General features: G+C 45.2%; 2 protein-coding genes across 2 annotated transcripts; both read right to left on the minus strand.

The window, feature by feature from the left end:
- On the minus strand, positions 1 to 23534 carry LOC144703758 (myosin-17-like). The gene is made up of 39 exons (XM_078576012.1): positions 23441 to 23534; positions 22938 to 23377; positions 18210 to 18353; positions 17302 to 17445; positions 17069 to 17214; positions 16840 to 16996; positions 16691 to 16749; positions 16437 to 16596; positions 16178 to 16327; positions 15960 to 16096; positions 15722 to 15868; positions 15537 to 15638; positions 15389 to 15446; positions 15170 to 15271; positions 13079 to 13116; positions 12838 to 12964; positions 12593 to 12763; positions 5142 to 5273; positions 4929 to 5038; positions 4793 to 4853; positions 4503 to 4680; positions 4194 to 4399; positions 3891 to 4010; positions 3721 to 3819; positions 3374 to 3595; positions 3100 to 3239; positions 2864 to 2981; positions 2734 to 2787; positions 2398 to 2646; positions 2167 to 2322; positions 1887 to 2102; positions 1343 to 1480; positions 1188 to 1258; positions 1020 to 1119; positions 869 to 925; positions 742 to 798; positions 579 to 659; positions 374 to 456; positions 1 to 277 (listed from the first exon to the last, which is right to left on the minus strand). The coding sequence occupies exons 2-39, from the start codon at positions 22938 to 22940 to the stop codon at positions 154 to 156; spliced, it is 4617 nt and encodes a 1538-aa protein (XP_078432138.1). The 5' UTR covers positions 22941 to 23377; positions 23441 to 23534; the 3' UTR covers positions 1 to 153.
- LOC144703759 (protein PLASTID MOVEMENT IMPAIRED 1-RELATED 1-like) lies at positions 23488 to 26143 on the minus strand. The gene is made up of 2 exons (XM_078576013.1): positions 24269 to 26143; positions 23488 to 24203 (listed from the first exon to the last, which is right to left on the minus strand). The coding sequence occupies exons 1-2, from the start codon at positions 26116 to 26118 to the stop codon at positions 23525 to 23527; spliced, it is 2529 nt and encodes an 842-aa protein (XP_078432139.1). The 5' UTR covers positions 26119 to 26143; the 3' UTR covers positions 23488 to 23524.

Here is a 26143-nt window from a genome sequence, read left to right on the forward strand (position 1 = left end):
TAGCACAAGAATAATATGAATATAATACACAGGCCAGGTAAAGACACACCCGCAAGAAACGAGCCCAGGCCGGAGCCCACTTCGATGGGAACCACAGCAATCAAAGTGTTCCACGCGGGAAAATATAAAAAATGAAAAAATGAAAGCCACCTGCTACTCAGTGCGCTGGGTCAGGAAGGCAAACCCCGAGTTCTCTCTGATCAATGGCGGAGGATCGACATCGGGGATTTCAATCTGATTGATCGACTTTGATATCTCGTCGACGGTAAATGGTATACTGCACAGCAGAACACAGTAAAAATGAATACACCCAAAAGAATCATTTCCAAGGCTAACATATATATATATATACATATAGATAGAGGGCCCTCACCTGGAGTCGTCATCAAGCAGGAAGGAACTGCTGACAGCACTGTTGGACTCGGCTGTCATCTGATTCCTCATGGTGGCTATGACCTGCCCAGAAAATGAACCCAGTTTATGCATTAAAATTAGTATTTTTTTCAAAAAAATGTATTAAAATTAGTCACGTAGAACATCATTTAAATAATATATAATAAGAGTAAGGAGAAGAGTACATCTGAGGAGACACTATGCGTGCTGTACTTGTCATCCCAGTACATGGTGCTAATTCTGTAGAGCTGCTGAATGCTCAGAACCTGTTACACAGCGAGAGATTAAGAGAAATAAATTAGGCCAAAGAGACGTAAAAGAAGGAGAAGAAGAAGAAGAATGTCATACGGGGCAGAGATCATTGGTGATTTCTTTGAGCGTTTTCTTTGGCTTCTGATGTATGACCTGGGGTTTGATTAAATGAAGGTTAGAGCTTAGGGTGGAGAAATAAGAAGAAAAAAGGTAGATTGGGTACCAGAAATCCGACGGCTTGTCTGATGTGCTTGAGCTCCTCCCAGGCTGACCCAGTGAACTGTATGTATACATTCAACGTTTTAGACAGAAAGAAACATGGAATAAAAGGGAGAGAAGAAAGAGCAACAGAGAGAGGGAAGAGAGAAGGGGACCTCATCTGTGGCGTCGAAGCACCAGTGCTCTAGTTCGGCGAGACCGGCTTTGACGTACTCACCATTGCTGAAAGAGCAGCACTCACGACGCAAAAGGAGGCTGAAGAAAGAACGAGACTGATGATCATCGAGAATTGAGAAATTAAAAAGGTAAAATGAGTTGGTAACCTGTTGAAAAGTTGCACGTTGATGAAAGAGAAGATCTGGGTGAAGACCTTGCGAACAAGGAATGGCGGAACCTGGAGACATGGCACTAGCCATGTCAGCGGATTCAATTGCTAATGTAGACGATTGAGTTTTTGTAAATGGGTTAGTCTACTCACGTAATTCGCCCGCAAAGTTTTGAGGTAGTTATTTAAGATGGCCACGATGCTCTGCCAATGGGCGATCAGGGCCTGTTGGGCCACTGCGTTGGCCTGGCCCCGGCCTTTGACCAGATTCCCCCGTGAGTTCCGCGGTGCCTATTTTTTCCAACACAGAAAAATAAGAAAAAGAGGTCTTTTGATAAAAACACATTATGAAATAAAGAAGACGCAGGATGCAAATTTATGAGCAGAAGTAACAGAGCAAGAAATGAGAAAAAAGATTCATGTTGCGACATCAGTGAAAATTTGATTGAATAAATAAGCCAAATAAGTTCCTACAGAAGTCTGAGGCAAGACTTCGCGGGCTCATAGTCTGAGATTTTTAGCCCTCTAAAAAATACGACTATTTTGCTGTCATAACCAAGCGGCTCCACCGCGCTGATCAGTATCATAAATTAGCTTGAAGAAATAACGCGGACATATTTTCTTTCAGCTCTGGAAGAACTCTAGCTTCTAAAGTCTTGCCTCAGACTTTTTCAAATTAGAAAAAGAAATATGTCACCTGGATGCAAAGGCTGAGAAGGGGGGAGATTTCCTTTTTGAGGTTGTCCCGCAGCATGCCGTATATCTTCTCCACAAAGGCGGTCAGCTGTTGCTTGAACAGCAGGGCAGGGTACTTGGCCTCCACCTGGCGTACATCCTGCACCCCCCCAATCATCCTACCCCCGAGGAATGGAATACCACTGTCACCACCACTCAGAGGAGTCCCGCGAAGTCCCTGTGTACACATTACCATGATAAAGTCAAAGTTACCAGGTCTAACTTAGTTGGCTTTGACTTACTTGAGACATTCTCCCTAGGAAGGAGGCCGAGGGTGTTCTTCGCCGGTAAGGGGTCAACCCAGTAGTGCCACCGGCTTTGAGTGTGCGTTGCAGGAGAAGGAGAAGCGTGGTTGAATTGGAGAGCCAATAGGAGAGTGAATCGTTGTTGTCTTGGGTCTTTGGCGAGAAGAGAAACTACCAAATAAGAGCGAAGCAGCGAAATATAAGTATTGAGTGCAGAAAAGGGTATACCTCGACGGCAGAGCCGATGCATTGTATTAGACGATCGAAGACAGTTGTCCTCTCCGCCTCAAAGGATCTCCACTGGAGAAGGCATTTGTACACGAGGCAAGCTGCAACAGGCTTTCCCCCGGAGAATCCGAGATCACGGGATATACTTTTGATTAACAAATCTTGGTTCTCTTGTTGCTTCTCATTGAGAGATTTCTGAGGCTTCTCCTCAACATCCAGGTCGCGCACAGTATTTGCAGGAGTAAAATCCTACGAGCTCATTGGGAAGAATGTATAAATAAAAACAGTTGTGAAAATTTATTTAAATTAATTAAAAACGGGAAAAACTTGACTCACCAGAGGCAGTTTCAATTCACCATAGAACGCGCTTCCGCCGTCTGGGGTCCTTTGCTGTTTGGTCCAGTAATACATGGTATCAACTTCCCATTAAAGAACACGAGACTAAAATCGGGGGAAACTTTGCTACCTGAATGATTGTTGTCTTGGGTCGTGCAGATAATGCTCTTCCAGTTGGAGAAATTGCAAGTGCCTGCTGGCGGAGCACTTGGTTCTCAGTCTCCAAGTTTGAGAGCTTCTCTTCTAGCCTGGACAACGCAGCCCCCAAAATTCAGACAATTCGCATAAAAATAACAAAATGTAAATTAGTGCACAAATAAACAGGCCCACGGAATAATATAATGTGGTGAGAAGCGGGGAAAAAACCTTTGGATGGTTTCTTGAAGCTGATCGGATTTTCTTTCTGTGTCCGCAAGATTCTTGGCCAAATCATTTGCCCTGGCTTCTGCTTCTGTGCAAGCCTGTCTGGCTAAATCCTTTTGCTGACTCTCTAATCGCAAGGATGCCTGCAATCGTCACAAATATTAAGGTCTTAGTGTAGCTAAAAAGCACAATCCAAGACTGCATATGAAATAAAAAATGACAAATCGATTGATACATTTTTCAGGGGAAAAAGAGCCAAATGATGTTTCGCAGGTACCTTGAGGCTTTCTACTTGTGTGGTAAGAGCACCAATTTTTTCAATATCATGGACCAGCACCGGAGCTTCTTTAATGACAGGCGGTTCTTCCTCAATGGCTCTGCGTGCAGCCTCTCTCTCCTTTATGACAAGGGATTGCGCCTCTTCAACTTGTCTCTTCATTTCCTGCAATGCTTCGTGTAGCCTGGCTACTTCGTGCCCTTTGGCCTCCTCAAGGTCCACCTGTAATAAGATAGCCACGATTGGGGAGATGTATTTATATAATTACAGATTGATAGGAAGAAATTCAGAGAAACTTAAACCGGAATAAATACTAATCATGAAATCCACAAGAAAAGAGTACTCACGCGCAATCTTTTCTCTAACTGCAAACGCCAAGTAAGCTCTTCGACACGCTTTTCAAGCTTATCTTTAGCTTCTTTGAGGGCTCCAGTTTCTCTTGCGGCCTACAGTTATCAACAAAAATGAAGTGTAATCCACCAAGAGATAATCAGGGCATGGAGCAACCAGGGCAGACCATTTTTAGCTTTTTCAGCTCCCCCCTTGCAAGCCTTTGCCTCCAAGCACATTGGAATCTGATTGAAGCTTTCTTCAAGTTCTTGTAGTACATGAAATCTCGGTGGCAACGCCATTTAGCCTGAAAGCACCACAAAGAAAGCAAAAACGATGAATAGACGGAGGCGGAGGACATGTACATCGTGATCCAAAGAAGTATTTCAGATCTACACTAAATAGGTTTTGTTGGTGATTCAGCCTCTACGATACAAAGCTGAAATAAAAAATTGACACACTCTTTGCCTGTAAATCAACAGTAACAAACCTGAATGAGAACAGCTGCCCTTGTTTGTTGACGGAGCCTGAAGTCTTTCCTGGCACTCATTGCTCGTGATGCCGTCTGCAATGTCACAGCCGAATTCCTTATCTCCCGATACAACTTCTGGGTAAAGTACCTCCATAAATTCTTTTGAATCTTCCTAGCCGCTGCTTCATGCCTCATTTTCTCATATAGTTTTTGCGCCAAAGTGGCTACAGAAATTTTAAGAAAAATAAACGATCAGAAGGCACCACAGCAGATTAATGCACAGATTTCGGGGAATGAAATCAAATAATTAGAATAAAAAAAGGATACCTCTGCAGCAGCACTGCAAATATATCGCGGCCTTGCGTAGCACAAGGAACTCCTTACGGGCAATATGTGACCGGATTTTCCTCTGGATAACTCTTGCAGCTCGGGACAGTACTTCTGTTCTTCTTGCATCCAGTTCAGCCATCTGGCCGGCTCTCAAGAATACTTTGGTCTTACCTATCTGATAATAACATGAATGTAGCGTAAGATATTCATGAAAGCACAACAGGTGGGGAATGAGCGAATAAAGCACAGAAAATCAACTTGTAAAGTTTTATCATTTTTGGTCTCACCTGATAACCTTTCAATCCCATTTTATCCAGAATCCTCTGACATGCCACTTTGTCATCAGAGCTATCCAGTCAATGGAAACTGTATTAGCTGAATTTAAATTAAAAACAAGTTGGACATTGCACAACTCTCACTTACTTTGCATCTAAAACTTCTGGAGCAAGAAGCCCAAACCGAACAAGAAATTCGTAAAATGTCTTCCTAGTTGGATACCCAGCACAGCTGATCCGAATGGCTTCCAGGACTCCCTGAAACATCAAAACGAAGTTTACAACGTCCTCCAACAGATTGATGCATGTAATGGGATAGAGAAAAGCCTTAACTGGAGAGAAATGTAATTATAATACTTACACCACATCGTAATTGTTGAATCACGTTGAAGTTTTCAAATACAGCGGGTTTGAGAACATTATTAGGCTTCACACATCGGATGTAATGTGGTTCCATTCCACTTAAGGTCTCCATTAATGCTTGTAGTTGAAGCTGAAATTTGATGCAAAAGGATAGCTCAGCACAAAGTAAATAAAATGCATGCGGCCAATAACCACTATGGGTATATAGATAAAATAGTCAATTAAAATAATGGGAAAGTCCTGCAACTCAGAAAAATAATTGCCAAATTTTACCATAATGGAAGTTCTTCAGCACGGTTCATTGTATTTAAAGAACTTTCTATGGTAGCAAAGATGAGCAAAGGCAATCAGAATGAACCGACAGGTTAAAGATCTTATAAATCAATAATCATCAAACAGAGGATATATGAAAACAAATGGTCATCGAAATATCCCAAAAGATTTTATAAACAAATTGTCCGACTATAACTTTAGACATGTCGTTGCATCCTTACTGTTAGTGATATATTCCTATATCGGGCTAATGGGCCCTGTTCTATAAGCCCATTAGCCCTTTATCTCTCTTCTCTCACTTAGGGTATATATATATACCCTCTTCTTGTAACATCTTTGGTACATTATTCTATTTTCCTTCTCACTCCATCTCTCTTGATCCACTTCCCCCTCCTAGGGTTAACATGGTATCAGAGCCAATGGCTCTCTAAGGAGTGAGATCCCTCTACCGGACGAACATTCCCCGCGCAGACTATCTTCGTCACGCGGAACTTCGTCTCCATTCTCTTGCGGAACTTCCCCTTCCGCTTCCGCAATTTCTTCTTCATTCCAGTCATTTTTTCGGTTTAAAATCGTTCCTCTTCCGATTTTCATCCTCAAAATCTTCCATACCGTCTTCCTCCTTCGATTTCCGGCGTCTGACGGCCGTTCCGGAGCCCGCAGCCGAAGCAGCCGCAGCAAGCGCCGAACCGTCATCCCGGCGCGTCATCCCGAGTCGATCCGTCAACCGATCCCGTCCGAACCGTCATCCGATCCCGTCCGACCCGTCATTCGATCCGATCCGATCGATCACCGTCCGAACCGTCAACCGACCCGTCCGAACCGTCATCCGGACGATTTTTCCGTCATCCTCTTCATCTGTGCGTCATCCCGAGACTGTTTTCGTCATCCATTCCGTCATCCGCCCCCTGGACGGCCCCATTACGTCCTCCAGGCCCTGTTCTGGCCGTCTGCCTCTCCGACGCCGGTCGCCCCTCTAACCGGTTGCCGTCCCGCACCCAAAACTTGACATCATGCCGTTCGAAGATGCCGATTTCCTCGAGAAGCCTCTCTCCTACAAAATTGTGAGTCCCCTCCCAGCGGTCCCCGAATCTCCCCTTCGGGGCCCGAATCTACTGGAATGGACCCGCTACGTCCAAACCACCCTGGAATCACGTTTCCTGTTCAAGCACTGCACCGAGGCTCCGCTCCAACCGACGCATGTCCACTACGCCACGTGGAATGCGGAAGAGAAGTTTGTCCTGGGGTGGCTCTACACGCATACGCTGTCCCATGATTTTCGGCAGCGTTTTCCTTACCCGACGACGGTGAAGGGGTTCTGGGATCAAGCGAAGACGTACTGTGGTCGAGACAACGACTACTGGCGACTGTTTGCGTTAGTGGGACAGGCGTACAACCTTCGTCAAGGCACAATGAGCATCTCCGATTATGCCTTAGCCCACAAGAAATTGTGGGACGAAGTGGATCACTACTTACCGCCTGACGATGTGACGTGCAAAATTTGGAAAGATGTTCTTCTTTTGCGACTCATGGGGTTCCTCAATGGCCTCAACCGCGAGTATCATGACATTCGCCGCAACGCCCTACATCGCAAAGAAGGCTTCCCGACCATCGACGAGCTCCTCCCGGAACTCCTAGAGGAGGAAAGTCATTTTGCACTCCATGGGACTCCGTCGGCGCCGGCCCTTGACTCGGCGGCCCTCTTGGCGACACCTTCCGACTCCACGACTCGCCCCAGTTGTACCTACTGCAAGAAGGTGGGGCATACTCGTGACCGCTGCTGGAAACTCCATGGTGTTCCCCCGAAGTTCCAGCACAAGCAGAAGAAGAAGGAAGTCGCCGACGGACAGGCCCTGGTTGCCGCCACGTCCACCAGCACGAGCAGTTCCGCTTCCACCATCGATCAACTCCAGGCTGACTTCACTCGTCTCCGTGACCAAATGGAGTCCCAGATGGCTGCCCTTCAGACTCAGACCCAGACCCAGTCCACGTCCTACTTCGGCGGTTTTGGTGCGTTTCAGCCCTCTCCTTCCTCTGAGTGGTACTGTGGTCATACGGCTCTTCACTCACCTCTCGTCTCTGATACTACGTGGGTTCTTGATTTGGGGGCCACCGAGCATATGACCCCCTTCAATGACCGGTTTGTATCGTACGAGAGGCATCGTGAGAGCCGTACCGTTCTTACGGCGGGCGGTGGACGTCTCCGGGTGGCCGGAATCGGGGCAGTTTTTGTGGATGGCCTCGGTGTGGTCAACAACGTCCTCCATGTGCCTGATTTGCGGGCCATTCTCATGTCTCCGCAACGTCTTGTTGATGCCCTTATGTGCTCCTTTCACCTCCAACCTGACGGCATGTTTCTGTCTGACAAGGTGGGAAGGACTACACCGATTAGGCGGGAACATGGACTGCTACTGTTGGACGACGGGGGGCGCTCTTCTACTTTCTTGGTGCACCGGGCACTTCGACCAGCCGACGAGCAGTGTAGAGGACGTCTCCAGTTGGCTCACCAGCGGCTTGGCCACCCTCCTTTTTCTACTATGCAGCGAGTTTTTCCTTCTTTATGTACAGGACTCGACTTATCGAGTGTTGTTTGCGAAGCCTGTCAGTTGGCCAAGCATCGTCGATCTTCCTTTACTCCTCTGAAATGCATACGAAGAGTCCGCTGTATCGGGTTCACAGTGATGTTTGGGGACCGCCCGCAGCCTAGTCTGAGGGGGCACCGCTACTCGTGATTTTTGTGGATGAGGCCACCCGGTATCGTGGGTCTATTCGCTGACCACGAAGTCAGAGGTCACATCCACCGTCCGACATTTCTGCGCCATGGTCCAGACTCAGTTTGGTCGTGGTATCCAGCGGTTCCGGTCGGACAATGCCCGCGACTTCGTCAATACCGCACTTGCCTCATTTTTTGCGGATCGTGGAATCCTCCACGAAACTTCATGTGTAGCTACGCCAGAGCAGAACGGTATGGCAGAACGCCGCATTGGGTATGTCACTTCCACCGTCGGACGCTGTTGGTGAACTACCAGGTGCCTTGGCAGTATTGGGGTGAGGCGATTTTGACGAGTACCCACCTCATTAATAGTCTTCCTTCCCCTACATTGGTGTTCTCCTGCCCCCTGGACCGGATGAATGCGACTTTTTCGGATGTTTCTCTGCGGGCGGTCTCCTTCCTCGGTCTTCGGCTGCACCGCCTCGCCCACGATACCTCTCCATCACGGACGAAGTTCGATGCTCGTGCTCTGAGGTGCATCTTCGTCGGCTACGCATCCCTCCAGAAGGGATACAGGTGCTACCATCCGCCCACAAGGCGTTTCTTCATCTCGGCAAATGTCACCTTTGCCGAGCATGAACCCTACTTCGGGGACTACTCTTCCTCATCCCGCCTCCCGTTGGATGAGGCTCCTTCAGCTCCCCACTTGGGGCCTGTTCCGAGTGTGGAGCCCACTGCTCCAACGCCACCCTCGTCTCTCCATGATCCTTTTCCCGTTGATGTCCTTTCTTCTCCGTCGGTGACACCTGAGGGGTCCTTGGACGTGCTGTCCACTCCTCCTTCGCTTCCGGCACCCTTGCCGCCTCCTCCCCCGGGCATTCTCACTGGCCAGGATTCTCCAGCTCCGTCCTCACAGGATCTCCCCTCTTCGGGTGAGTCCTCTTCCTCTCCTCCCGGTGAGTTGGCTTCTTTCTTCCCATCCGAGGATGATCCTATCCTCCCTTGTGCGGGTGACTCCACTTCCCTTCCCGCACCTTTGTCTCCCCCACCTCTCGCTTCCGCTCATCCTCCGTCGGACGATTCCGCTCAGCCCTCTATCGATGATGAGGAACAGCTGGGTTGGCCTATCGCCCTTCGGAAGGGGGTTCGTCAGTGCACTCGCACACCCCGCTATCCTCTATCTCATTTTCTCTCATTCGACCGGCTGAGTACTCCCTACCGGCTGTTTCTCACTCGCATCGAGTCGGATCCCATTCCTCGCCGTGTAGCCGATGCTATCGCTTCTCCTCATTGGAAAGCGGCGATGGACGAGGAGATGCAATCTTTGCTCAAGAACCACACGTGGGATGTGGTCCCCTTCCGCCTGGCAAGAGGGTGGTGGATTGCAAGTGGATCCACACCAAGAAACATCATGCGGATGGCACCCTGGAGCGGTACAAGTCTCGCCTCGTCGCTCGGGGGTTCACCCAATCATATGGAGTGGATTATTTCGAGACCTTTTCCCCGGTGGCGAAGATGGAAACGGTTCGTCTTCTCTTGGCATTGGCAGCTCACTTCCATTGGGGGATTCGGCAGTTTGATGTGAAGAACGCCTTCCTACATGGCGATCTGAAGGAGGAGGTGTATATGAAGCAGCCCGAGGGGTACACCCTTGGTCCTCCCGGCACCGTCTGTCGATTGCGGAAGTCCTCTATGGACTGAAGTAGTCACCTCGGATGTGGTTCGGCCGTTTCTCCTCCGTTCTGAAAGCGAAGGGTATACTCAGAGCAACGGTGATGCCTCATTGTTCTTCCGTCATCAGCCGACCGGTGTATCTATCCTGGCAGTGTACGTCGATGATATTTTGCTCACGGGTTCGATGCTGCGAAGCTGTCCGTCTCAGTGCTGCCCTGGCCAAGGAGTTTGAGATTAAGACTCTCGGCCTCCTCAGATATTTCCTTGGCCTTGAGGTGGCTTATTCCCCCCGGGGGATCTTCGTCTCGCAGCAGAAGTATGCCGTTGACCTGCTCACCCTGACTGGTATGACTGAGTGTGCTCCGGTGAGCACTCCCATTGATCCCAACGTCAAATTGGGCAAAGGGGAGGACTCTCCACTGGTGAATCCTTATCAGTATCAGCAGCTGGTGGGGAAATTGCTCTATTTGACACACACTCGGCCCGACCTCAGCTTTGCAGTCAACTTACTTAGTCAGTTTATGCACTCGCCGAGAGGTTCATCGCCAGGCCGCCCACCGGTACTTGCATACCTAAAGGTTGCCCGGGAAGGACTGCTCTTCCTCGGAGTTCGGACAGAAAAGTGAAAGTGTACACTGATGCAGATTTCCGGCTCGATTGTGGATTGCCGATCCACCACCGGGTACTGCACGTTCATCTTTGGCAGCCTAGTCAGCTGGAAGAGCAGCAAGCAAGACAAGGTATCCCGCTCAAGCGCGGAAGCTGAGTTCCGCGCGCTCGCCGATGGGGCATCCGAAGGTCAGTGGATTTACGGGATCCTTCACGATCTTCGGGTGGAGTATTCCCGTCCCATCCATTTTTACTGTGACAACAAGTCAGCGATTGCACTGGCCTTAAATCCGGGCCAGCAGGGACGGATAAAGCACATGGAGCGTGATCGCTACTTCTTTAAGGAGCGTGTTGACGAAGGGATTTTTGATCTTGACTTTGTTGCATCCGCTGATCAGGCGGCGGACGTCCTCACCAAGGGACTTTCTCGTCCACTTCTCCAACGTGCGGTGTCCAAGCTCGGTATGGAAGACATCCATACTTCGCTATGGGGGTGTTAGTGATATATTCCTATATCGGGCTAATGGGCCCTGTTCTATAAGCCCATTAGCCCTTTATCTCTCTTCTCTCACTTAGGGTATATATATATACCCTCTTCTTGTAACATCTTTGGTACATTATTCTATTTTCCTTCTCACTCCATCTCTCTTGATCCACTTCCCCCTCCTAGGGTTAACACTTACATATGAATGAATAGTGTTGTCTACAACCATGGAAAAGACGAGTAAACAAGTACGAAACATTACACTGAACATAGAATAGTTTAATTTAATTAGTTTATCATTGAATGGCCACAGAATAGAGCATTCTGATTGTTAGACAATTGCAAACCTCGTAATTCATTGTCTTATTTGTGCCATTATGTAATGGATATTGGGCCACAAGTGAATAGGTCCATCCCATTTAAAATTTTGAACCTCTTTCGTTTCCCTATTTAGGCTCATTTATGACTTAATTACGGGACCAACACATTGTAACAGGTATTTAAACAAGTGTCCTATTTGGGCTCATTTAGGTTTTCTCCTTGTAAACCCTAGAGGTCTCAGGTTGCTCCAGGACGATAGATTGCAATAGTTCAGTACATCTCGTAGCAATGAGATAGACCAAGTTTAACATGAAAATCACATATAACACAATAATAAATCATCACACTGGGAATGCGGTGTCATTCATAATGTGCAATGGAAACCTGAAAATTTTTGTATTTAAGGCTGAGATCAGTAAAATTCAGCACATAACTGATACAATCCTCGTCCCCTGTAAATGCGCATAGGCATGTAGATATAACCTTCCAGGGCCAATTCGGCAAGGAGGAGGAGAGAGGAGGATGGAGAGTGTGGACGGGCTAATCAGGATGAGAGAACCGATAGTTGTGGGAGATGCTCCTTAGAAAATGTAGGAACTGCCACCTCCCGAAATGTATTCTATTTCTCAATATATTGTATCTTCTCCTTTTCTCCAAGAATTTCATCTTCGATAATTAAGCATAACGATATCAAAGCCTCTATCAATAACTAAGCATAATGAGAAAGTGAAAGACACATGATGACAGGATATTTATATTCTTCGGACCATAAAAACCTTAGACTAACCTGGATACAAGGAACATGATAATGATAAAGAGATATGTCATTCACAAGTTTTATGACAGAGCACACACAATGAAGTTCAATAGTAATGCAGACAATCGGATCACCAAGAAGTCATCACGGAACACAGGATACAAATCTACCATATGATAATAGGGAAGAACATGATTTGTAAACATGAGAAGAGAACAAAGCAACATGAAAACTCAATTGATTTGAGGCAAGAATATAAAGATTGCCAATAATATTTGAATACCCTAGTGGTACACTGTAGCAAACAAGAAAAGTAGTTCATTAGGCTACCAACAGTGCTAGCTCCTGATATCAAACCCCATCCAAAAATCATTAGTGCAGTATTGGAGGGCAATCCTTTGACACTTAATCTTTCTTTAATCTCTCAAATGAAACGCACCCAAAATGATGGGACTTCAGGAAAACTACGACAAGTAAAAAATGCTACCTATATGGAGCCATCAATAACCGAAATCAGACGAACTATTTTGCCAAAAGTCTATGTATCATCCGCATTAATTCCAGAAAAAGAGAAATCCAAATATCGTGGATCAAAAAGAAGAAACGAATCATATTCACCTTAAAGCGAGCACCTATTGAGGAGAATTTGGAAGACTTCGATGTTTCTAGTGGAAGAGATGGAAACAGACCCGCAACAAACGGACATTTTGAAACGCCCAACAATTCTTGATGTTCTGCAACAACATAGTCCTTGTTCTTGTCAAGAAACTGATCAGCTTGATATCTGACCTGAATGGTTAGCCAAGAAAATTAGCTACATTATTTTCTTATTTCGAAGAATTTTGAAAAAATTCCACAATTACCTCGCCAGCATAGTGGCAGATGGTGAAATCAGTTCGGGCGAGCTTTGGTCTTACAAAACGTTTATTGTTCTTAAATGTCTGGTACAACTTGGTAGCAAACGTCTCATGCGTTGATTTGGGGAACATGCTGTATATAAACTAGGAAAATGAGCACATGTGCGCAACATAAACCCCAATTATTTTGCAGAAATTATGCAATGAGCAGCGAGAAAAGAAACTCATAGAGCATTGAGCCACATACCAGGCTTCATCCAATAGTGAAATAATCCCACCAGGTTTCTGGAGAACAAAAGTTCCATGATCAAGACAGTGGTCAGTAAGAGAACCATGATGACAAACAAAATGGTAGAAACATGTGGGTAACCATGATGTCTAAGCTATGCCGGATAGAGGTATGCCATCTACAGATATAAATGAATGAAATCGTTTTAAGTTCATAGGATATTTTTTTAACAATGAACAACAAAAGCCTGACGTCACATACACAAAGATTCAGAGAGAGGTCAAATACGAAAGAAGTATGAGAAGCCCAGCTCCAAACTCCCACATTAGCCTGGTTCTGACAACGGAGTAGCAAGGTTTTTGGGCTATTTCTAGTCAGAGGAAAAACGGAAAGAGTCTTAACGAGGGGAACCGGAGAAGATCTTCATTTCACATCAATTACAGGAGGGGTGAGGAGCTTCGAATCAATCCCCGAAAACTAAGGTTCAATCTCATGATCCAGATAAGTTTCACGCTACTTGCTTTGCTCTCGAAGATATACATTTTCTCCCACAGAAAATATCTTTTGTGCCTCCAAATGGAGCGTAATGAACAACTTTTCAATTACCCTGGGAATGAAGTCTCATGTTTCAGATAATGAAGTCTCATGTAGGCCTTGCCAATCTCTATCTCTGCTTTTCTCGCAGTAGGCCCAACAGTGACAACACAAGCAATACTACCATCTTTGGATTGCAACTACACATATGGGGGAGAATGATTTTTTTTGAAAAATAGGTGGTTGCAGTCCTGGTCACCTCTTGTGCACAGAGTTCACACCGAAAATGTATCCGGATACATCCTTTTATGAAAGATGCGGGTCACCCGTATCTTGCGATCCTATAGGGGGGAGAATGAAACAAGCCTGTTGCTTGGTAGTCATTACAAGGCCCCAAAGTTCTTGCTTAATGCGGAAGCCTACACTCAGAGGTGAAGTGGCATTTATTGGATTTCCCAATATTTCACTTTGAGGAAAAGAACTAAAAGCATTAGTTGCAGCTATCAGCCATTGGTCATACACCAAAACAAAGACATCACGTCCATCACCAAAGTTCTGCAGATTGAAGACCCAAAATAATAAAAAAATGTGTATTAAAATGGAAAAGAGGAACCCCCCTTGTTTTAATGAAATCACGCATGGCTTTTGAAAATAATTCCCGCACCAACAAAAAAAAGGGCTCTGAATCTTCATCAACTCATCCCTCTCCTCTCGCAGTTCCTCTGATCCCGAGAGATCTCTTATATTGCACTGAAGGTGCTGCTTGCATCCCCAATGAGAAGTTTAACTCCAAGAGCGAAACAAAAGAAAAATGTCAAAATTTGCTTAAGTAGCCATTGTAACTTTACTGTCTCCAAAAGTGTTCCCCAGCCATTTGCTTCTCTCCTGCCAAAAATGTCCAAATTGGGTCGGGAATCATTGGATGATCAAGGGGTAGGACCGAGACAAAGAGGATCTTGACGGTGATCTTAGCAGCCAATCTTACCTTAATTGTTGACTGCTCTCCTAAATGAGGGCTACTCAGTATTTATAGATGGTATCCGGGAACATATGTTTTCTGAGGGCTCTGGTCATAACTATTGTTTTTCGTTCGCAAGCAGCATGTTGTTCGAATTCTCTATAGATCTCTAGATTCTGTCTGGCATGATCCCACGATACAACATAACTGAGGATACAAAAGGTATTGTCACCGAAAACACCTTTTTGGCATCCTTCAGTTCATAAAAAAGTTGAAAAGTTCTCTCCAAAAAAAGCTGAAAAGGGCGACCATAATGAAAATATCACGGATTATAATTCAGATTCAGCTTATCCTAAATATAGAAAAAAGACAACAGAATTCAGATTCATGATGCGCTCATTATGACGAAGAGCCATTGGGGTTTCTGAATCCATCAAGCACATGAGACTAAAGTAAGACAAGTCCCTTCCCCAAAGTACAAAAAAAATAATAAAAAAAACTATTGCTCATTAATGGAAGACTCTTGCAAATCAGACACCTGAGCTCTTCCAAGAAAATCAATGACAACATATGATCGAACACAACCACAACTTTCAAAAAAAAAAATTCTTTCTCACCTTCTCTATCAGGTCGAGCACATCTTGGTTATCAACAAACTCAATGTAGCTCCAATTAATCTTCTCCTTTGTATATTCTTCTTGTTCAGTCTTGAAAACTTGCTGATATCAAGGTAATTAGTAAAGACCATTCATCAGAAATAGCACATTCGTGCCAGACATTAAAAACGTAACTAAAATCTCGTCCAGCCTTATATAAAAAAGCGGCTAAAATCAAACCTGGTTGAAATGCTGTTGAAGTTTCTCATTTGTGAAATTGATACAAAACTGTTCAAAGCTGTATTAAAAACCATCATGAAAATTAGCTCAAAAATGATGAGCGCCAACGCTGGCCTGAATATATGATGTCGAAATGCGAAGAGCACACCTATTATTTTTGAAACTTTCAAAACCATAGATATCAAGTACTCCAATTAGTGATTTCGAATTTGGGTCCTGACCAATGGAGCTATTAATTTTATTCACCAGCCTGTACAAATCAAGTTAGTAATTAGCGAAGACAAGGACTGGACATAGAATCACCAAAAAACTTACAAGTCCGATAACCCTCACCAGTCAAATAGACGTGAATATACTGTTTTGGCTAAACCATCTCGACTGACAATAGCAGAAGCAGGATCAAGAGTTCTGGTGATGACTTCTTCAGGGGTCACCATCACACGTCTAATCAGAGCATCCTCGAGACTCTGCGCATCACAGCTGTCACAGATTTTCCACAATGAAGGATAAAAATTATTAGGAAAGACTGAACACTAACGGTGATGACTATCATAAATCACAGGCGGCATACCGAAGAAGTTCAGCTGTTGTATTCAGATGGAATCTTGACTTATCATCTTTAATGACAGATGAATCAATTTCCTCCCCTTTCGCAAAGTTAATGTTTCCAATGTGAAGTATTGCGGCTACAACTCTGAATATGGCCTCCTGAAGATGAATTGTGGTTTAGTGAAAGCAACGAAGAAATGTATATACATAAAACGTATTTTATTGCCATAGGGCACTGACCTGTTCTTCTTCACTAATTCCAACAATATCCATGGCTCTTCTGGTAGTTAGATATTCCTCTGTATCATCTACTCCGTCCAGCTTGTAGCATTTGGATTGGTTGAGATAATGGAATGATTCAGGTTTTCCTAGTTTATACCTTTCTATAACCTTCCATAGGATGTAAGTTCATATTAATATATCTCAAAAGGAAAGGTTATAAACCTCCAAACGATTTAATGCAACAATAAAAGAGTAGGTCTGAAATAGGAAATGTCACCTCGCGGGGAGCTGCACACAGTAAGTAGAAACAATGGTAATTCCTCTCAGGGTCATTAATTTGGCAGACACGAGATCTTTCAAGCAAGTATGTCCTAATAGCAGCCCCAGATATCCGTCCATTCTTGTCAAATTGAATCTCCACGAACTTTCCAAAGCGACTTTGACATGGTTTCATCAAAGGACCATGAAGTGTTATTGCAAGTATGGAAGAGAGAACAAACAAATCTGGGATAAGGAAAAATAAAAAGCTACCTCGAATTGTTGTTTCGAACAGTTTTGGCATTCCCAAACGCTTCAAGAACTGGGTTTGACTACAGTCCGACATGAAGAGAATTAAAAAAGACCACACCGAGAATTTCGAAAATTATTCAAATGGTGTTGAGAAGGCTCTCTAGACTTACTTCAAGAACTTGTTGCTCGACGGTCCGTCCTTCTACTCCAGATCTTCCACCTAAGAATGCAAGATACCTCATGATCATCTTAGTCGTTTCTGTTTTCCCAGCACCACTTTCTCCACTGACTAAAATGGAGTTGCTTTTACCCTCATTTATCATAGCCCTGGAAGGTAAGTATAAAAAAATAAGAAACAAATGAACAGTCCAGTGAGAACCTCAATTAATAAGCCATTACCTGTACGCAGCATCTGCAACAGCAAAGACATGGGGACTCAATTCCCCGAATCCTGCTCCATTATATTGTTCCATCATATGGGTGTCATATAGGTGAGGCAACCTCTGGAAAGGGTTCACCGCAATCAATATGCTCCCTGTATACGTCTACGAGAGAATAATAAATCTTTAAGAAATTTTCACAACTCAAGACGACATAGAAAAACCAGGAGAAGAGGGGGAAGGGGATGTTACGTATATTTCATTCAGTTCATATCTAGTGGCTAGGTTCTCCAAGACTCCAGGCTCGTGTAGATAGGATAACTTTGTCATATCATCCAATCCGCCAGGTGGAGCCTCTGTATCCCTTGGGAGAACCTTGGAGATATTCGCAGAAATCTGTCGGACAAGTTAAGAACCAAAGGTATGGATAGAACGTAATGAAAAATATTGACAATTTCAAAAGAAAAATAATAGAGTCCGAAGAGATTCCGGCAATTAGGAGAGACTTCCTATTTGGTTCATACTGAGCATAAGACACTTTATTTATTTTATTTTTTTGAAGAAAAGCAAACGACACTTTATGCCAAGCCATCAACTAAAGGCAAAAAACTAAAGGACAGAAGTGACCGAGGACGAAGCAAAGCCAACACCTGACACAGAGGATTTAGAACAGAAGGCGGATTGGAATATTATCAGTATGACCTTCGTGGTCTCTAGTAAGCAAAGCCAAGGGTAAAAAAATGCTTAATAGGGTACTCTTACATGCAAACTGTAGTAAACCCTGAAGAAATGAAGGAACCAATGTCCGCAAATAACGTGACAAACTGATCGCCTAGAAAGGCAGAAGAAATCGCACTGGTATACATAAAAAAATTGTGCCAAAAAGGCTCGTTGATAACTCAGTGTCTTTAACCCAAGGCTAAATTAACAGAGAAATTACCAATAAACGCACAAAAAACATAAGGACCAAAACTGTCAAAGAGTGAATAACATTCTCCTGGAAAATATACAAAAATAAGACTTCCCCATGAACCTTAAATCAGGCAGAATGAATGGCAAAAGTCGACGAGGCGAAAAAACCTCAAATAAATCCCCTCATTTATGCGCACTCTCAAAGCAAAGAAAATGCAAAACAGACAAGAATAATTTTAGATGTCTACCGTTTTTCCAGAGCTTGTCCGTATGAGCACTTCATTACCACTAATTTGGATAACCACTCCATTAATCCAAGCCAATTTTGGATCCTCAACCCACACATGCGAGGCAACAGCAATATTGACCGGTGCCGCCTGCACAACGAGAGACTACAAGCACCATTCACATAATTTGATTTAGTTTCCATTTATGTGAAAAAAAAATTAGTGTTTAGATTCAATTTAAAAGATAAATGGATAGAATTAACACTTTGTTTTATTTTTAACAATTAACACTTATTTTCGTGCAGTTGCATATAAGGCCTTTATTTACGAGCTGTTGTAACTAATGGATCCGGATTCAACTGAAATGAGGATAGATCCAGATACGCACTGTATGAATAAGAGCTTATGCATGGAATATAACTCTCTCTCTGGCATCTCTCTCCTTCCCATGGAGTCCAAGATCAGTCAGGTCGAAGATCCTGTTTGGGCATATCTCTCTTGTGTTCTCCTCTTTGTCTATCTAGGTCTGCCCTTCTTCACGTTTTCCACCACATAAAGTGGACAGTGATAGATAAAAAATAAAATACATAAGAATTGAGTGACATAAAAAATGACTTTTTTGAAGAATTGAGGGGAAGATCACCGAAAATGGTGATCAACCCAGTTATATGAACGTGGTAATTACATGTCTGACCATTTTGGTTCCCTAATCGACCTTCCCCCTCTACCGCCCAATAGGAAACAACTGTCCACATCATGCAGAATGGTATATAAGAAAACAATCATTCCCTTGCACACAACATCATTCTGGTGAAGCCATATTGCCCAAAGTACCACGAGTTTTCTTCCCCACTCCGACCATCCACTGCACGTGCCTTCCCAGAGGAGCTCCAAAGTGCCTCGTCAGAGGTCACATCTGCCCCCATGAAATGTTGCAATCTCCACACAACATCGGTAAACGGACATTCAAAGAATAGGTGTGCGCAGTCTTCATCACCCTGTGCACATATGGGGCACACTGCCGTTGTGACCGGTAGTATGTGATTATGTACGACTCTTGTCATCAGTCGTCTTCTATGAGCAGCCATCCAAAGATCCTAATTTTTAATTTGACCTTCTGCTTCCATAACTGACAAAAAGTAGTAATAGTGCGGTCTTCCTCTGTAGTATCCCCTCTGATCCTTCTGTATGCGTCTCAAACTGAAAACGACCAACCCCTCCACATCCAGCTGTCTCGAGCTCCATTTGTGGATCTAAGATGTAAGAAAGCTGCATTTGTAGGAAATTCACCATTTGTTGATCCGACAGGGCAGCCTCAGCAATCGGGTTCCATGCAGCATCCCAACAATCTTGCACCAGGGCTTGGGGGTTCCTTGCTAACACAAATAGTCAAGAAAAAAGCCTTGCCTAGCTTGCCTCTGGCCGACCAATCATCAGTCCAATAGTGGAATATTGCATTGTCACCCAAATGGGGTGCAAAAAAACCATTGAAGTCTTGAGAAGATTTGTCTCAATCCTTGCCAGAACATGGATGCACCTCTGATTGGGTTCGACCGCTCCTCCCAGATCAACCCCAGACTAAAACTATCTCTCAAAAACTTCGTAACCATGTCCTCCCCCCACCCCATAAACCTGACCCTTCATTTTGCCAGCACTGGCGTATTCATGTATTATAGATGCAGAACTCCCAACCCTCCTTGTTCCATCAAATAGCAAACCACCTCTCACAAGATGGCACTCGGTCTGCTTCTACCCCCCTAGTCCAGGGCCTTGCCAAAAGAAACGCTTCATCAATGATCCTAGGCACCGCCAAACCCCATTAGAAAGAAAAATGACAGATAGAATATCGGTATTGCAGAGAGCACCGATCTCAACAATACTAGTCCGCCAGCTCTTGATAAGACTCGGTTTTGCCAACCCTCCAATCACCTCTCCACCTTCTCGATCACTGTTGCCCATTCCTTGCTCGACATCCTCCTCCTCATCATGGGCAATCCCAGATATCGCATAGGAAGTGCCCCAATGGGTGTCCCCGAAGCTTCCGAACATTGAACCTCTTCTTCCTACGAAAGGCCAAACCCCACAAAAACAGATTTGATGCAATTGATCTGCAGGTCCGAGAAATCTGCGAAAAGGTCTAGGATTGTTGACAGGTTGCAAGCTTCCTCCCTTAACCTTCCATGAAGAAAGAGGTGTCCTATGCATATAGAAGGAGTGGAATGCCTGATGGAAAACACTCTGTTTTGAAAGCATTTCAGCATGCCACAAGCGCAAACATCAACCGTGCAGGTAGCCTAAGCGTCTACTGCTAGGACAATGGTACCATGGGGAAACCTTGTCTAACTCCCCCTTGGGAATGGATCCAACCGCCTTCTGGATTGCCGTTCACTAGCACCAAAAAGGAGTGGGAAGTCACGCATCTCCTAACCCATTTCACACCCACTATATAATGACATAAAGATTATAGTCATAAAAAAAGTTGGAGGGATGTTCTCCGATCATTCATGATTAAAGTTTTTATGAGGAATAATGCATGTGCGTTTAATTACAGGGTGTCTCAGAATGTTATGAGCCAGGAAAAATTTCCCCTTGAAAAATATTAAACAAGAAAAAAGCATAGCAAAATTTGCCTTGATGTCTGGCAAAGACACATAATAAGTTCCCTGTCATCAAGTGAATACTACTTTGGGGACGAGGGCAGCAAAATCCCAGATCTCCTAAGCCAAAGAATAACTATCCATTCAACAAGCTACGACAGGGTCTTGTGTATCCAGTCAAACAAGAGCAAAATAAACTCGGACAAATCATAGGGAGGTTGTAGACACAAATTATGCTGCCTGTGATTGATCCTCTTTCCCAAATTGTACGATATATCCGCAAAGAAAGAGTGTGTATGTGAGAGAGTGGACAAAGAAAGCGAGTGAGATTCAAAACTTGGAGACACTAGAGGAGAAAATAAGTGTCCAAAATTGACAACGCATATAACAACTATACAATGACGACGTTCAGATACATTTAAGTTGGGAAAATCAGGAATTGATGGCAGAGTACATGTGAAAACAGATCATTGCTTGACAACATTTGACCAAGCGGAGAGGTGGATCATTTGTCGCAAACAATCATTCTTAAAGATGCCACAGGGAACGGTCTAATTACTGATCTGGGGTAATCTTCCTTTTTTCTTTTAAAAAGAAATATGACATTGAAAATAAGGTCATACAATATTCTCCAAAAATATACTATTCCTATGTAGAAAACTGAGGAAATATTTAATCGTGGCCAGCGAAAGGTCAGATAATCATCAGGAAAAATCACAATAAAACTAAACTCCCCTGAGGAATATTGTGATGCCATAACTGATTCAGGGGTCTTATAGTTTATTTAAACAAAGGTTCAAGGCATCAATACCATGCGCTTTATTTTTTGAAAGAAATCAATACATTAATTATTCAAAAGATTGAAATGTTTGGTTTGTAACCCCATTAAGTTCTAACCTCCTTATCATTTTAAAATAGACAACAGTAAGGAAAACCAGTTCTCACTCTTGTGTGCATCCACAGCGCTGCCTTTGTTGGGATGAATGACTATCAGCCCCCCTCATAATTACCATTCACTTTGCTTCTTTTTCAAACTTACATCGACAAAAGAAATGCAGAAAAATGACAATTTTGCCCAAGATACGTATCGTGTTCAATTGATTGACAATTGATAGGACCCTTCGGGCTCCTTTCATTCGTCAAACAAGCTTCAGCATATTGACGTAGTGCAGATTTGTATCTGCCCCTCATTTACCTTTCAGCAAACAAGCAGAGATGCAAGAGAGGTAATAATGTTCTTTTCAAAAAATGATGGGTGATGAACGGATCACTTAGACATCCTCGCAGTCTCAAAGAACGTTTTCGACTAACAATACCCCACAAGCCGAAAGGCTCAGAGAAGGCATGTTGAGCAAATTTTTTGTGTCCTTGTTTTCATTTAAATGTTGCCCATTCTTCAGTAAATATTCTGCCAATTGACTCATAATACCATACAATTCACCATCTAAGAAGTTCAGGAAAGATGAGATCTTGACATAGCACAAACGCATAAGGGGTTTTCTAGGAAACCGCCACATGGTGCAATCTATTTAAAAAAAAAGTCCCAATCAAGAAAGCAGTATCCTCTTCAAGATCCCCCGAGATAAATTCAGACACAAGAAGAGTACGCGACTTCCCAGGGTAATGCATAAACCTTTCGAGGACCTGACTTCTCCAAAACTCTTGGTCGTCTCATAACCACCGATTGTCAAAAGATGGACGAGTCTGAAGAAGTCCCCCATTAAACTTAGCAGACGTAGTCAGAAAGATTGATTACAATCAGGCAACTTTTTAATCTTGCAGTAGGGAGATATTTCCAGTGCATAACCGAAATTAGTCGTATGCTAGAACGACGGAGTCTCCAACAGAGAGAAGATACGAGCTCAAAAATGAGTTCACCACAGAAAATGACCAAGATTGACGTAATTGAACGCTAACAAAGTGACTAATGCGTGCAGAACGGCAACACTATCCTAAGTTCAGTCCAGCGGAACCGGCAAGGAGGTGATTTACGGTTACTAAAATCCAGAGAAAACGAGTTTCTTCCAACAACAGCCAAGCTAAAGATCCCCTCGAATCTTCCAGCTGAAGCAAAATATACTAATGCCACTACAACCGGAACTGCAGCAACAAAAAAAAAACAAAGAAAAAAAAGAGAGATCGATGCGCAAACCATTGTTCATCAAAGCAGCGTGCCTCCAATCTCGATCAGCAGTGAACGCCGCGGAGACGAGAAATCGCAGACTCCACGGTCATACAACATAGAGATCAAAAAACACTGATCAAGAGTAGAATTCGTGCGGAAGACTCTTCCGGCTTTCGATTTCTCCTATTCTACACGCCAATTCCTCCTCTCGCCTCCCATAATTTCTCCCTTTCCATGTTTTCTACCTTCAGTTCTTTACTTCCCCATTCCCTCATCGGAAACCTTGCCTTCCTTGGGTGGGCCTTCCCGTAATAACCTCAAACTCCCACCCTAATAAATTATCACAAAAATCCCAATCCCGTACAATTAAAAATAGTCAAAAGACTATAACACCCCTGTTCTGCGCTTCCTACCTGGTGCAGCTTGGGGACACGTCAGTCATGTCGCGTGGCGTGCCAGCTCGTTTGCTGAAAATATTTTATCGTATTAAATCTGTAGCGTCAAATAATTAGCCAAAAAAAAAAATTTACCCGCGTCGCGAGCTTCTGGAATGTTCGGCCCAATAACGACCGGCCCATTAATTCAAAATTCCACCTTCTTGTTCCCTTTCGCGGCTACATAAGAACGATGTTAGGGTTTCGGGAGATGCTCGGGCTCAGAGCTGCGAGCTCTCCTCGATCGTCCGCAAGCTTCGAGATGCTCCAGAGATGGTCGCGATCGCGGGAATTGGAGATGATGTCGGAGGAGGATTTCGTCGTCGCCATGGCCGCTGCTCGGAGCTTCACGAGCGGGTGCTTCCCTCCCCTTCCCATCCCGTTCGCGAGTAGCCATCGCGATCCGGACTGTTCCTGCTGAGAACTCGCCCAAAATCTCCTCTCCGATCTCGCCCCAGCGAGATGCGCGTCCTTGATCTTGAATCTAGTCGCCGATCCGAGATGATGCTCATCAGACCGCTCTGCTCGGATTAAAGCAAGCATCGGAGCGCCGACTGGTTCGTTGTCCCGCGTTGGATCTCGAAGCTGCACCATGAACGCCACCGTGAGTTTGTTCTCTAGATCGGCGATCTTCCATTCCTCCAGAGATTTCCCCAGTCCGTTCAATCCTCTTCCGAGGTTAACTTCATCGATCGGCTGCGAACCAGGGGCTCCCAAAGCGCCATCCTCACCAGCCATCCCCGACTGAATCCGCAGCCCTTCGATCGACAAGGCGTCGATCTTCTTCAACGCCAGCGGCGCAATCTCCCTCAGAGTGACGGAATCAGCATCGACGTCAAGCTTCGGTCGGTCGAGATCGCTGGAGAATGCCAAGAGAATATCAGTATCGCGCCGCATTCGTAGTGAAAGAATTAAGAATTGAACCTTTCACGCGCGATCTCGTTAGCAGTCTTCCCTGCAATGTCTTCCAGGGGCATCAACTGCCTGGCCTGGACCGAGAGTTTCTCCATTCCAAGCGAGCCAAGAGACTGAAGAATTTCCATGGCGTCTGAGCCCATGTCTGCGGGGATCACGGTAGGACGCGAAGCCTGCATCATCAATTTACCGCCGTTCTTGGTGAATTTAAAGATGGACGGGTCCATTGCACGGAAGAAGCCTCCGTCTTTGGTTCGAACGGGATGACAGTCCGAGTCAGGATCGCCTCGATCGTCATGGGGAAGTTCGATCGGGCTCCCGAATCCGGTTTGGCTCTCGGCAGGCGTGTGCTCGAACACCTTCTCGCTTAATCCCAGCTCTTTCATCAGAGCTTCTGCTTCTTCGTCGTCCAGCATTCTGCCACGGGTTGAACAGACTTCAAAGTCACCTTCAAATGCGGTCAAGTCCAGCTCGCTCTGATCGAAGATGTTTTTCTCTCTTGCGGCCAGAGATTCATCCTTGAACTGTCTCCAAAGGCGAGTCTTCGGTGAATCTGGTTCGTCCTCAACCTTGATATTTGATGATGAACTCGAGCTCTCCAGGCCGAGAAGCCGCAAGAACTCGTTCTCATCGTCTGGAATCGGCAACTTCCTTTCCTCGGAACGGTGTTGATCTAATTCCACTGTGTCAAATATAGAGAGATTTGGCAACGGTTCGCGGGAAGGCTTCGTTTCCGGTTGGTCTTTGATTACTGCCAGATTCTCCATTTCTCCGTTCCGATCATCTATCTCTTCTTCAGCTTCTTCCTGTTTCATAAAATCCTTGGAGGTTTCCTTCACATCCTCTGCAACAATCTCGATTCCCTTTTCGATGACAGTGAATTCAGGATAGGGACGCTCCTCCACCATCGCCTTCGGCGATGGCGGATCTCTAAACTCGGGAGTCGGCCATACCTCGTGAAGAACTTTGATCCCGCTCATAGAGTGAGAGTGAAGAAACAACCGATCAATCTGTTCATGATTTGCCATCGGAAGAGATTCAAATCCCCGCAGACTGCTACTCTGATATTCACCACAATCTCCAATGGAAGCTAGATCTGCCCCGTGATGATCGTCCCCGTCCAGAAGCGAGAACGAGAAGCTGACGCGGATGAATCCGCCCTCCCCCAATCCAGACAGCTTGAACGTGGTACTCCACCTGCCGGAGCTGTTCTTCTCCAATTCCTCCTGCGTCAGTGGCAAGAACCGCGTGAGATCGATGTGATGATCGCCGAGATCGTAGCCCAGCGAATCCACCACAGTAACGCGCAAAACGTAGGGTTTCGCCTGGTACTTGGTCGGATTACGCGGATTTCCCCCTTTGCTACCGTACACCGCGCATCGGTCCTCAAGCGTCTCCTCGAACTCCGCCGCGCCGCGGGAGACCAGAGCGAGACGGCTTCGTAAACCGACTTCATCTCCGTCGCGTTTCCAGTGAACGCAGAGCCAGCGATTCTCCAAAGCCGGAGGGATCGATTCTGCGGAGTGGATCTGAAGACTGAATCGGCAATCGAATCTGCGGTGGCGGATGTGAGACAGCGCGCGAAGAGGCTTCCACTTCCAAATCGAAGACGAATTCGAACTCGAACTGGTGATCGAGCTCGAGCTGGAGCTCGACGAGGACAGCCGCCGCGTCTTAGAATGATCGATCTTCTTCAATCCGTCGTCCGGCCGTCTGGATTCGTACGCGCCGGCGAGGGAGAACGATCGACGACGAACCGCGGACTGCTCCTTGACGATCGCGAGCGCCGCGCTCAATGCTTCGATCTCGTCGAGCAGGCTGCTGCCGCCTTCTCCGGATTCCTCTCCCCTCTGCAACATGGCGCAGGTCTTCGTTCCCGAAGTG

The sequence above is a fragment of the Wolffia australiana genome, chromosome 5 (genome assembly GCF_029677425.1).
Source record: "Wolffia australiana isolate 7733 chromosome 5, ASM2967742v1".
NCBI lineage: Eukaryota > Viridiplantae > Streptophyta > Magnoliopsida > Alismatales > Araceae > Wolffia > Wolffia australiana.

Coding starts and splice junctions, on each gene's coding strand:
- LOC144703758 (XM_078576012.1), bottom strand. Junction 2,647..2,733: donor GTGAATTGAAACTGCCTCTG/GTGAGTCAAGTT, acceptor ATGAGCTCGTAG/GATTTTACTCCTGCAAATAC. Junction 2,323..2,397: donor GCATCGGCTCTGCCGTCGAG/GTATACCCTTTT, acceptor TTCTCGCCAAAG/ACCCAAGACAACAACGATTC.
- LOC144703759 (XM_078576013.1), bottom strand. CDS start 26,118: ATGTTGCAGAGGGGAGAGGAATCCGGAGAAGGCGGCAGCAGCCTGCTC. Junction 24,204..24,268: donor AACGAGATCGCGCGTGAAAG/GTTCAATTCTTA, acceptor GGCATTCTCCAG/CGATCTCGACCGACCGAAGC.